The sequence below is a fragment of the Periophthalmus magnuspinnatus genome, chromosome 21 (assembly GCF_009829125.3).
Source record: "Periophthalmus magnuspinnatus isolate fPerMag1 chromosome 21, fPerMag1.2.pri, whole genome shotgun sequence".
In the NCBI taxonomy this organism is placed as follows: domain Eukaryota; kingdom Metazoa; phylum Chordata; class Actinopteri; order Gobiiformes; family Gobiidae; genus Periophthalmus; species Periophthalmus magnuspinnatus.
Genome location: NC_047146.1, coordinates 2,800,740 through 2,814,380, shown reverse-complemented (window position 1 = coordinate 2,814,380; position 13,641 = coordinate 2,800,740). Strand labels below are relative to the sequence as shown.

At 40.5% G+C, this 13,641-nt stretch overlaps 1 protein-coding gene across 1 annotated transcript in view; it reads left to right on the top strand.

Annotated features, from left to right (window-relative positions):
• Positions 1-13,641, top strand: part of gulp1a (GULP PTB domain containing engulfment adaptor 1a) — a 65,292-nt gene that overhangs the window by 48,000 nt on the left and 3,651 nt on the right. Inside the window, exons 5-10 of the mRNA XM_033986863.2 lie at positions 1,831-1,929; positions 2,936-3,073; positions 3,248-3,364; positions 6,482-6,568; positions 10,559-10,697; positions 11,250-11,344. Coding sequence (XP_033842754.1) covers positions 1,831-1,929; positions 2,936-3,073; positions 3,248-3,364; positions 6,482-6,568; positions 10,559-10,697; positions 11,250-11,344 — 675 coding nt within the window. The remainder of the gene's footprint in view (positions 1-1,830; positions 1,930-2,935; positions 3,074-3,247; positions 3,365-6,481; positions 6,569-10,558; positions 10,698-11,249; positions 11,345-13,641) is intronic.

The following is a 13,641-nucleotide window of genomic DNA, read 5'->3' as shown; positions in this document are numbered from 1 at the left end:
TCGTACTTGTTTTTAGGTGAATACAACGTGATTTCCTGGATTCTTTCCCCTCGTTCCGTCTCTCATAGTTGAAGCGAACCTACGATGAAAATCACAGGCCTCTCTCGTCTTTTTAAGTGAGAGAACTCGCACAATTGGCGGCTGATTAACCCTTTAAGGACTGAGCGCGCTATGGGCCAGTGCAGCTCACCCAGACTTAAAAATAAAAATCACGTTAAACGAATTATCACGATTTACTGGATTTTTTCACACAACTACTTCTATTTTACACATCCATCCGTATTTTTTTCTTTTACGCATCGAATAAATGAGTGAATATCCCCGCTACTCCCGCGCTCTCATTCGTCGCCTTCGAGGGACAACAGAGGCAGATTAACGTAATGATGGTCAAATATTTAGATTTAGATATTTAGATTCTCTTTGCATGTGCTGTGTGTGTTTTTACTGTTTAAAACAACAATATTAGTTTAGCTGGATTTTCTTTTTTTTACTTTTTTTGTTGTTTTTTTTTGGAGTATTTTCGTATCTGCATGACAAAAAAAAAAATTCTCTTTCTGTTGCCTGGACCTGGACCAAAACTTAATTACTGCAAATAAACCCTTTAAAACTGTGTCCGCCCCTTTAAGAGCGCCCCCGCCCCTTTAAGAGCGCGCCCGTCTCTTTAAGAGTAGATTAGTTATTGACCGGAACGGAGTGAGAGCAGCTGCTTCGCGACGTTTACAGTAAATCTGCATCTGAGTTTTAATCTCATTTACATTCACACACACAACCCCAGACCTGAGAGATCTGCGGAGTTATGATCGATATCACCGATCGATAATATCACATTTGACTGATGTTGGCAGTTTAATGGGGATAAAACATTAGCTGCTAGCGTCGCACCGGGATATACTTACACGGCCAGACGAAATCAGATAACTATAATCAGATAACGAATAATGAGATCTGATTTTGGCGCGTGCGTTTACATCTGAAAAAGACGCGTCGGTGAGTAATTGTTGTATTCGAAAGCACGGACTATGTATAAACGGACAAAGCTAACGAGCTAACCGCCGTTTTACAGAATGGGAAGAGATCATGGGCGCGTTTCAGCTCCATCGACTCTGGCTCCTGTTCACTTTCTATTGAATAACTGTCAACCCTGTCGCTGTAACTGCTGCCGTCAAACTCGTCATGTCGTGAACACTAGCGTTAGCAACAGGTTGATTGGCAGCCTTGTTGCTAAGCGCTCGCCCGCGGTCAAACCAGCGACGTGGGCGTGAAGGGGCGTGTACCGTCAACAGCCTCGCCCCTGATTGGCTCTTTGGTTTTAAGCTTCGATTTCCAAATATGGTCGCGGGATTGCAGATTAGCCGCTACGCCTGCTAGCCACGATTCAGTCTCAGTTTGGAAAGAACAGTGAATTTAAAACAACTCTTTTCAGCTTTAAAATGTTCTTTTTTTTGTCCTTTCCATCCGTTTTTACATAATTTTCCTTGTCAAAACAACAAACCTCAAAGAAATCAGATTACTCATATCAGATGTGAATAATCTGAACTCTAGAAATCAGATAACGATCCGGTCGTGTGCGCGTGCGACAGGGAGTGGGTTAATGAACTCATCCGACTGCTGTTTTTGAACTACCAACCTCTGAGTTATTGGGCAACACACTTTCTCAAAAATGTGGTGTCCGAATTTCGACGTACAGCGGGGTCCATGTGTCCTCAGCGTCCTCAGCGTCCTCAGCGTCCTCAGCGTCCTCAGTGTCCTCCTGTCCCACTGAATCACTTGTACAGTTGATCCTCCGTGCAGTTCGCTCCATAGTGAATAACATTTGTGTTTTTTTTATAGTTCCAGAGACACATAAAGAAGTCTGAGGGGCAGAAGATTCCCAAAGTGGAACTACAGATTTCAATCTACGGAGTCAAGATCCTCGAGCCCAAAACCAAGGTCTGTGTAGGACTACTGCAAATACAACTGCTACTACTGCTATTTCTACTGCTACTGCTAATACTGAGCCCAAAACCACGGTCTGTTTGTGACCACTGTAAATAGTACTGGACCTCTCTGGTCACTGGAGGGTCATTATAGACCATAATGCTTTGAGTTCACACAGAGCAGAGGGACAGTCACACGACTGAATGAAACCTGGACACTCAAAGACGCTGTTTAGGTGAGATTAAAACTCTTTTAAAGCTGTTAAAGATGGATGGTTTCCTCTCAGGCTAAATCCAGTGTGTTTTGTTCACTCCAGAGCCTCACTGCTCACTGTGAGTCCAAACATACACTTATTATTAGCTCATAAATACTGCAGTACCACAGGTTAGCTCTGTGTTTATGAGATCAATCTATTATTACTGGAGCTGCTTGTGGGCAGTAGTGTGCTCTCTGCTGGTGCAGTTGTGTATTGCGAGTTTATGAAGAAAACAAGGCAAATGTCCTTAACGATGTTTCATTGATTACACTGACACTGTTAGAAAAGCTGCTGCTGGTAAAACAAAATGTGTTTATAGTGTTGGGCTGTGACAAAGTGAGTAATGTAAGAGTTACAATTGAAAATGGAGTAATTAGATTACAGTTACTTGTTCTAGTAACTTTTAGAGCTCAGAATGTCGCCTCCTGGTGTCAGACGCACATGAATGAACCAAAACAACACACACAGGTGGAGGACTGTGACCTCTGTGTGAAACGAGCTTCTATGGCAGAAAGAATCATCAGGGTGGAGAATTCATGCTTTTTATAAGATGCTTTTTTTTTCAAATTAACTAATAGTAATCAGTAATGAAATAACTTTTTAAATAAAGTAAATCAGAGCAGTAATTAGATTACTTTTAGCAGGAGTAATCAGAGGTGAATATTCACTTTACTTTTGCCCAACACTGTTCCTTAAACGTGTTGTATATTTGATGTGTTGTATATTTGATGTGTTGTATATTTGATGTGTTGTGTGTTGCAGGAGGTTCAGCACAACTGTCAGCTCCACAGGATATCGTTCTGTGCAGACGACAAAACAGACAAACGAATATTCACCTTCATCTGTAAAGACTCTGAGTCCAACAAACACCTGTGCTACGTGTTCGACAGCGAAAAATGTGTAAGGACTGTCCTCAGTGTGGTTATCCCGTCTCCCCTGAGTGAGGAGGCTGTGGGTTCGACTCCCCATCCCTCTGAGTGGACTGTGCATGTTCTCCCTGTGGCAGAGTGGTTACCCTGTCTCCCCTGAGTGAGGCGGTTGTGGGTTCGAGTCCTGATCTCTCTCTTGTTGTAGGCGGAGGAGATCACTCTGACCATCGGACAGGCCTTTGATTTGGCTTATAAGAAGTTTCTGGAATCGGGAGGTAAAGACGTGGAGACCAGAAAACAGATCGGAACATTACAAAAACGAGTGAGTGTTTTATTAAATCTTCTCTGTCCTGTTCTCGTCCTGGTTAAGTCCTGGTCCGGTCCAGGTTTAGTTCTAGTTTAGTCCCAGGTGCCTGTGCAAACGTGAATGCATCTTTATAGACTTGAGACAGTCTTGGCACGGTTTGGTCCTGGTTTAGTCTTTTAATAGGTCTTAGTTTAAACCTAGAACTACAGACTGAACCAGGACTAAACCAGGATTAAACCAAAACTAAACCAGGATTAAACTAACAGAACTAAACTGAGATTAAATAAGGACTAAACCAGGACCAACTCAGATCTAAACTGGGACTAAAGGAAGATAAATCCAGGTCTAAACTGAGACTAAACCAGGAAAGAACCAGGATTAAACCAAGACTAAACCAGGATTAAACGAACAAAATGAAACTGAGATTAAATCTGGACCAACTCAGATCTAAACCAGGACAAAACATGGACTGGAAACTTATATTAAGTTAAAGAAAAGAACGTTTTGTAATTAACTGATTTTAAAGAACAAAAGATAAGAAACCAACCCAGGACTAAACCGAGATTAAATCAGGACCAAACCAGGACCAACCCAGATCTAAACCAGGACTAAAACAAGAGGAAACAAGATCTAAACTGAGACTAAACCAGCATTAAACCAAGAATAGAGGACTAAACCAGATCTAAACTATTGCACCAAACAAAAACTAAACCAAGGTCAAACAGGAGCAAAAAGGACCAACCCGGGACTGAACCAGGACTAAACCAGGACTAAAACAAGAGGAAACAAGACCTAAACTGAGACTAAACCTGGATTAAACCAAGAATAGAGGACTAAACCAGATCTAAACTGTTGCACCAAACAAAAACTAAACCGAGGTCAAACAGGAGCAAAAAGGACCAACCCGGGACTGAACCAGGACTAAACCAGGACTAAAACAAGATGAAACAAGATCTAAACTGAGACTAAACCAGGATTAAATCAGGACCAAACCAGGACCAACCCAGATCTAAACCAGGACTGAAGCAAGAGGGAACAAGATCTAAACAGACTAAACCAGGATTAAACCAAGAATAGAGGACTAAACCAGATCTAAACCAAACAAAAACTAAACCAAGGTCAAACAGGAGCAAAAAGGACCAACCCGGGACTGAACCAGGACTAAACCAGGACTAAACCAGGACTAAAACAAGACGAAACAAGATCTAAACTGAGACTAAACCAGGATTAAACCAAGAATAGAGGACTAAACCAGATCTAAACTGTTGCACCAAACAAAAACTAAACCGAGGTCAAACAGGAGCCAAAAGGACCAACCCGGGACTGAACCAGGACTAAACCAGGACTAAACACGGATCATTGATTTTACAGTTATGAATATTAACTACAGAAACGTCACTGTGACAGATCGATTGTCCAGAGCGGCGGAGTGAGACCCGCCCAGACCCTGATGAAGTGGTCTAAACAGAGAAGTCTCATTGATCCTGGTGTTTTCAGTGAATAACGCGATGACACTGCTGTAAATAACTCTATAATATTGTAATGGATGCACTGGCCCCGTGTTATCGGACTTCTGTCTAAACCTGACGCATGAATCAACTCAAAAGATCGAACGCGGCGCCGAGGGTGGGCTCCTTCTCACGGAGAGTTTACTCAAATAAAACAAAACAGAAACATTTATTATTTACACCACAAAAAAACTCCAGAAAAAAACAGCAGAATGTTTGGAAAATCAATGAGATCAATCTGGAAATAGACAAACAGATACTCAACAGGGGGACTTAAAGAAACAGTACGTAGCTTTTTTTAAGAGCCTGCCTGGAATGTTCCACCGTCTTAAACGCATCTATCTCCATGGGAACAAGCGCCAGGCTAAGTTACAGGTCAGGTCTGTGGAGCGGTGACCCAGCTCACAGTGAGAATGAACGTTTGTCAAGTTAATTTTGAGCAACTTTAGCGTCTTCGGGGTCAGTCAAGCATAACGCAGGTTTTTTTTTTTAAAGAAATAAAATCTAAATTGCATCTGAATTATACTCGTAATTACAAGGACGAGCAAAAAGACTGAGAAAAAAGAAATTCCAGGTTCGTGGAGCTGTGAGATGAGGCTGAAGCTAAAGCTAAACTAGCGTAAACACAAAACCACTTCGGATTTATCGTTCGCTTTTTCTGCGTTTATTTCACTTCTCTGAGCCTCTGTGCCATGTTCGAGCGTCTCTTCGTGTAATGTGGTAGATTTGGCTCGTTTTTTTGGTAAAGTTTATTATTTTACTTCCTGGTTGGACACGTGGAGCTAGTACGACATACGTAGAGTTAATTCTGTAACTGTTACCTAGCAACCATAATGTAAACAAAGCCCAAAGCTTCAATTACACAAAAGTTATGTTTAGAATAATGACAAATAATAAAAGAAAAAACACCTTTATTTTGTTAACTGAAGGTTTAAACTGTCAGAAAACTGTCTTCCATGTGCTAAACCGTCTCTGCATTTCGGATGACATAAGAAGAGTGATTCAGTTTTACGACTTAGCGCTACTTCCTGTTTATTTATCACGGGTACTAGCCGTAGACGTACGCGTGTGAGAAGTCGACTGAGTGAGTGCGACGTCGCTCCACTCAAATGAACATCACCGAGGCTGGAGCAGTTATAGACGTGAAGTTGGAGCCAAGTTTCATGTTTGAAATTCCGATTTTCGCGAGTATCATAGCAACCAAAGAGCCAATCTGGAACGAGGTTGTTGGAGGTAACGCCCCCCGCGCCGCTGGTTTGGTAAAGAGTGGGTGATTACAAACGTATAGTGCAATAAGAATACCAGGATCACGTAGAGCGGGTTAATAGGAACATTGCGGGTGAGAGTTTTTCAATAGAAAGTGAACTGGAGCCAGAGTTGATGGCGTCGGAAATGCGCTCATGCTCACTTCCTGTTTGAACCATGCGGGCTAGCGTGTTAGCGATGTCCATTTATATGTACAATCTATGGTATGATCTCACCAAACCAAGTGAAAATATATTAAACTATCAAATGCACTTTAAATATAACTGAGTTCCAGCGCCCTCTGGTGGTTAGGGCTGGTACTTTGCTTAAAACACATGAGTTCTGTCATTTTTCTCATTCAGTGTCATTTTTGTTTCAGATCCAGGAGTTGGAAACAGAAAACACAGAGTTAAAAAAGCAGCTTCAGGATTTAGAGGAGCAGCTGATGATCGCACACGTCCCTCCGGTAAGAACTCTGACCTCCAACACCGAACGACCCAACTACAGACCGAAAGTAAACTAGTCTCACCACTAAATACAACCAGAACACCACCAAATACAACCAGAACACCACCAAATACAACCAGAACACCACAAAAACACCACCAAATACAACCAGAACACCACCAAATACAACAAGAACACCACAAAAACACCACCAAATACAACCAAAACACCACCAAATACAACCAAAACACCACCAAATACAACCAAAACACCACCAAATACAACCAAAACACCACCAAATACAACCAAAACACCACCAAATACAACCAAAACACCACCAAATACAACCAAAACACCACCAAATACAACAAGAACACCACAAAAACACCACCAAATACAACCAAAACACCACAAAAACACCACCAAATACAACCAAAACACCACCAAATACAACAAGAACACCACAAAAACACCACCAAATACAACCAAAACACCACCAAATACAACCAAAACACCACCAAATACAACCAAAACACCACCAAATACAACCAAAACACCACCAAATACAACCAAATACAACCAAAATACCACCAAATACGACCAAAACACCACCAAATACAACAAGAACACCACAAAAACACCACTAAATACAACCAGAACACCACAAAAACACCACCAAATACAACCAAATACAACCAAAACACCACCAAATACAACCAAATACAACCAAAATACCACCAAATACAACCAAAACACCACCAAATATGACCAAAACACCAAATACAACCAAAACACCACCAAACTCCACGCTGCAAAACATAAAATCAGTGTTTTTTCGTCCAGCCGTTATTCTGATGTGCAGTTTTTTTTACCAAACTAAGTTTTGCCAATGGAACAAGCACAAAATGTTTTTTTTTTCCACTCAAAATAAGAAAAAGTCAAACATTTTCTACTTGAAATGAGCAGACAGATGCTCCTGCACTTGAAATGAGGACATATATACTTCTATTCCAAAATATTCATGTACAAATGTAAATCTTATTTTAAAACAGTGGAAATATGTTTAAAACAAGATACTACGACTTATTCAAGCACATTCACTCTTTATTTTATTTAAGATTTTAATTTTTGCCATAAAGAAATGTGCTCTTCACAAATACGACCGACTCCAGACAAAACATAAAGCTCTAACCTGTAACCTGCCACAGCTCTGCAGTTTGAGTCTGTGAGTGTCCTGTGTCTGTCCTCAATGAGACAACAGACCAGGCCCAGGCCAGGGACTGATACAACCAGCCTCTCTCTCTCTCTCCCTCTCTCTCTCTCTCTCTCTGTCTACCTCTGTCTTTTCGGTCTCCCTCACTCTCTGTCCTCTTTTTTTTCCTCTATCTCACCCTCTCTCTCCTATGTTACTCTTTATTCTACCTTCTCTTTCTCTCCTCTCTCTCACGTCCTGTCCTCTCCCGCTCCTCTCTTTCTCTTCTCTCTCCCTCCCCTCTCTAACTCTCTCTGTCCTCTCCTCTTCCTCCCCTCTCTCATTTTCTCTCTCCTCTTTCTCTCTCTGTCTCTCCTCTCCTCTTTCTCTCTTTCTCTCTCTGTTTCATTCTAGAGGCTGCAGACAAAAACTGGACAAAACCAGTAATGACCTAAAGATTCACCTGAACACGATTCTGTTTAAAACAGAATCAACATTTTATATCTGGGACTGGGACTAGACCAGAACTAAACCAGGACTAGACCAGGACTAGACCAGGACTAGACCAGGACTAGACCAGGACTAGACCAGGACTAAACCAGGACTAGACCTGGACTAGACCTGGACTAGACCTGGACTAGACCTGGACTAGACCAGGACTAAACCAGGACTAGACCAGGACTAGACCTGGACTAGACCTGGACTAGACCAGGACTAGACCTGGACTAGACCAGGACTAAACCAGGACTAGACCAGGACTAGACCAGGACTAGACCTGGACTAGACCTGGACTAGACCTGGACTAGACCAGGACTAAACCAGGACTAGACCAGGACTAAACCAGGACTAGACCAGGACTAGACCAGGACTAGACCAGGACTAGACCAGGACTAGACCAGGACTAGACCTGGACTAGACCTGGACTAGACCAGGACTAGACCAGGACTAGACCAGGACTAGACCAGGACTAGACCTGGACTAGACCAGAACTAGACCAGGACTAGACCAGGACTAGACCAGGACTAGACCAGGACTAGACCTGGACTTTTATTTGTCATTCATGTGTTTTTGAGTAATCTAGCGATCTTTCCCGGGCCCTATTCAAACACGGCTAGGAGTGCGAGTCTGTACGCAGCTCCGCCCACCAGCGTACATCATGTGACATTTTTTCATAAATACACAAAAACATGACACAAACTGTACACTATGACGTGACAAACCTGGTGTGATGTGCTGTAGTTTCATTAGTGCGATGTGCACTGAAGGGGGAGGGGCTTAGCTTACAGTTAAAACTCCATACCTCCTCTTTAAACTTTTCGCTGACTAAAATCCAGCTTTCCTCTGAAATAATCACATTTTCTGACTAACAGTTTATTTCTCTCTCTTTCTTCTGTCATCCCCCTCTCTCTCCCTCCTCTCCCCTCTTCCCTCCCCATCCTCAGCCTCTCCCCTCTCTCCTCTCTTTCTCTCACTCCTCCTCTTCTCCTCCGCTCCCCTCCCTCCTCTCCTTCTCTCCTTCCTCTCTCCTCTTTTCGCTCTCTTGTTTCGAGATCTCTTCGCTCTCTCTCTCTCCGCTCAGTTCTCCGGACTCGTCTTCTTCTGGTCTTCTGACGCCGCCGCCCTCCAAACCTCTGTCTGCTGCAGCGCCCCCTGGCTGCGGCATCCCACGGCCCCGAGTAAATGGCTCAAATACTTTTACTAATACTTTTACTACTACTTTTACCACTGTTACTTTCTCTGCTGATTCTCGATGCTGTGTGGTTTTGTGTGGACCTTTGCTGCCCCCTACAGGCTCAGTCTTGTTCCTGCAGTTGTACTTCTGTATGCAGCCTGCACATTACAGCTTTAAAACAGGAACTACAATTACATTTGACCCAGTGAACCTTGAGAAACAAAACGCCACATTACAGCTTTAACAACCTGTCCGTCATGTTCTGTGTTTTTCTAGAAAAGAAACGGGTTTAGACTTAGTTTTCAGTGACAGATATATTTGATTTTAACTCTTTTTTTAATGTTTGTTCACGAATTTTTACATTAACATGATTTTTATCTAAAAACAAAATGGTCTAATAAACTGAAACCATGAATACTGGGTCAAATGCTTCAGTGAAAGTAGTTCTGATCAAGACAAGACCAAGATCTGGAGATTGGTCCACTGCTCCTGACAGAGTTAACCCAGAGGCACTGAAGGACGGGTCAAATGCAGGTTTAACTGAGGGATGCTGAAACATGGGTCAAATGCAGGTTTAACTGAGGGACACTGAAGGATGGGTCAAATGCAGGTTTAACTGAGGGACACTGAACGATGGGTCAAATGTAGATTTAACTTGGAGACACTAAAATATGGGTCAAATGCAGGTGAAACCCAGAGTCACTAAAAGGATGGGTCAAATGCAGGTGTAACTGAGGGACGCTGAAAGATGGGTCAAATGTAGGTGTAACTGAGAAATGCTGAACAATGGGTCAAATGTAGATTTAACTCGGAGACACTAAAAGATGGGTCAAATGCAGGTGTAACCCAGAGGTACTGAAGGATGGGTTAAATGTAGGTTTAACTCAGACACTGAAGGATGAGTTAAATTCAGGTGAAACCCAGTGTCACTAAAAGGATGGGTCAAATGCAGGTTTAACCCAGAGACACTGAAGAACGGGTCAAATGCAGGTTTAACCCAGAGATATCTTTACTTTCAGCAAGAACAGATTTGTTACTTAAAAAAAATACATAAATAAATAAAATAATTCAGACATTTGACCCGTGTTCGTGTTTCTGTCGTGTCTTATTTTCACGTCTGTGTCATGTGTTTTTTTTTTTTCCAGGCCAGCAGCGTCTCCCAGAAGCCTCAGTCCACAGACATCTTCGACATGGTTCCCTTTTCTCCGGTCGCTCCTTTGGTTCCCACCCGGGCGTCCAACGGGTGCCCCCCTCCGCCGCCCACATCGCCCCCTCCAGACATCAGTGAGAACTACACCTTTGTACAGTTTGGTGAAAATATCGACTTCATTTTTGAGATGAGCTTTGCCGTTTTGATTTGTAGATTTGTTTCAGTGCGAAGTTTCAGGTCAAAGTTCACATTTTAAACACGTCTAGAAGAATTGAGAAAAAGATTAAATACAAATTAAATTAATTAATACAAAAATCTACAAGGTTAGTAGTTTTTTTACGGAGAATAAGACTGATATTTTGTCGTTTGTGGAGGAAATGCGGTACTTTTAAAATGTCTGCCTTTGTGATTTGCCATTTCTGAACATTTTAACAACAGAAGAAAGAACCGCGAGCTGTTCTAAAGCTGTGGACGTGCCTGAAAACGAATGCGCGTTAGCATGCTAGTCGTCGTTAGCTTCACTGTCATAACAAACCCCCGTCCTGTCGTGAAAAGTGCTTATAAACTCATCATGGGGAATAACTTTGAACCTCTGCAAACACTTTAACATGAACTATGTCTGTTTTTCACGTTTTTCAGACATAAAATCGGCTAAAATCAGGTTTTTTAAATTTTTTTTATTTCAGACAAAGACCTTTTCGGAGCCGAGCCGTTCGACCCGTTCACCTGTGGAGCCGCGGACTTTCCTCCAGACATACAGTCCAAACTCGACGAGATGCAGGTCGGACAAACCGTCAGCTCAGATTAGTATTTAAAGAACCGAAAACGCTCTGTTCCACCTTGTGATGTCATCATGTGGTAAAACAGGAAGTGCTCCGCTGTGTTTTTAAACTCCACACACCTTCATTTATAGAATCATTTGGGTCATTTCAGCTCTGGAATCTCTACTGAACTAAAGGTAAAAGGAGCTGTTAACGTTTAAAAGACCGTTTAGTTCAGTTTATATTATTGGTTTAGTTTCAGTTGTTGTTCCTTGTTGCACCACTAGAGGGGGCGCCAGTGCACACCAATGCGCCACAGACACTTAAACGATTATTTTACGTGGCTGTTATGTACATCAGCTCTGTCTCGGACTGATTTAACCCTCTGGTGCACAGCGGTCACTGCAGTGGACAACTACTAAAACAGAACTTTCTCTTTAATGCATCGGTTTAAATGGTGGAGCCTCTACAGTGCTCTCTGCTGCCACACTCCATTGAGGTCAATTCAGTGGTCAGTCGGTGTAACTGCAAGTAAATTTCCTTTGATTGTTTTTCTTATTCGGGCCTGAACAGTGTTGAAATTTCCCCCAAAAAATGTTGAAATGTTTTTCAAAGCATAAAAAGAAACATGTGTTTGTATATTTACAATAAAACACAAGTTAATTCATTTTTTACAGGCAGTTCACAATGTTGTTTCATGTCCTGAGAAGAATAAAAACACTTCAGAAAAAAAAAAAAGATGTTTAGAACGTCTAGTTATAATTTGACCATGTGTAGCTTTAGAGTTTTTGAGTATAACTTTCAAATTTATACACACTCGACTAGACTGGCCTCCTGTCAGTCATTTTGTGAACTTCTTTGTATTCACCTGATGTAAATAACCACCATTTTGATTTAGAATTAACATATTTGTATTTATTTATTGTTTATCATGTAGATTACACACACACACACACATACACACACTCTCTCACACATACACACCCCAGTCAAGGACGTTAAAGGAACGTTCTACACACACCTGCCTTTGGACTCACCTACAATTAACGTAACTAATCTACCACTTGATGACATCACGAGGTGGAACAGAGCATTTTGAGCGTTGGAGATGTTACACACTAATAATAAATGATGTTTGTTATGGTTTAACGCTGAGAAAGTTCATTTTCCGTCATATAGGACGTTGACTCTCTTAGTAATGAACTATTAGGGCTGTAGCTGTAATGACACGGCTCTTCCAGCAGGAGGCGCTGTTGTTCATGCTGTTTTTACTCTAAATCTTACCTCTGTGTGTCTTCTTTTCTTCCCTCTCTTTCTCTTATCCCTCTCTTCCCTTTGTCCTTTGCTGCAGCGACAGAGATGGTCAGTACTTTTGTGTGTGTTCTGTGTGCGACTGTGACAATAAATCAACAAAGTCAGTGTTACACAACAGACGAAGTTATTTATCTGACAGAAATGTACAGGTTTTAAAGGAAAGTATATTAAAAATGTAAAGATTAATTTTATTTTTTTCAAGTTAGGTTTTTATGTTTTTTATGTTTTAGTTTTTTTTAAGTAATTAATACTAAAAATAATTTATTTATTTGTATTTATTTTTATTTAATTTTATTTATTATTTATTTTTTATTTCATTCATTTATTTATTTTATTTTACTCATGTATGTATATTTTATTTATTTTATTCATGTATTTATTTTTATTTTGTATTTTATTTATTTATATTTTATTTATTTACTTATTTTATTATGCATTTATTTTTATTTTTTATGTATATTTTATTCTATTTTTTAAATTTTACTCATGTATGTATATTTTATTTTATTTTTATTTTTTTCATGTATTTATTTTTATTTTGTATTTCTTTTATTTATATTTTATTTATTTACTTATTTTTATTATGCATTTATTTATTTTTTTTATTTTATATATATATATATATATATATATATATATATATTTTTTTTTTTTTAATTCTTTTTATTTTTTTTATTTTATGTGTGTATTTTATTTGGTAGGGTTTGAGTCACACACTGCAACACTGACAGTCAAGGCAATTTTTTAACAAAGTAAATTAAGACATCGACATTTTTGTTTTTTCATTTAAAGCCACACTATGTAACTTTTTAGCCTAAAAAAAATAAAAATAAAATATGTTTGGTTTAGTTTTTGTTTTTTCCTTTTGGTTGTGTTCACGGCCCTTAACAACATGTGACGTTACTCTGATTGGGCTTGCATCTCCACAAACCTGACTTGGAGGGCTTTCTTCTGCTTGTTTCCGTGGAAATGTTGTTCCTTTGGTTCTAATATTCCACAGTAT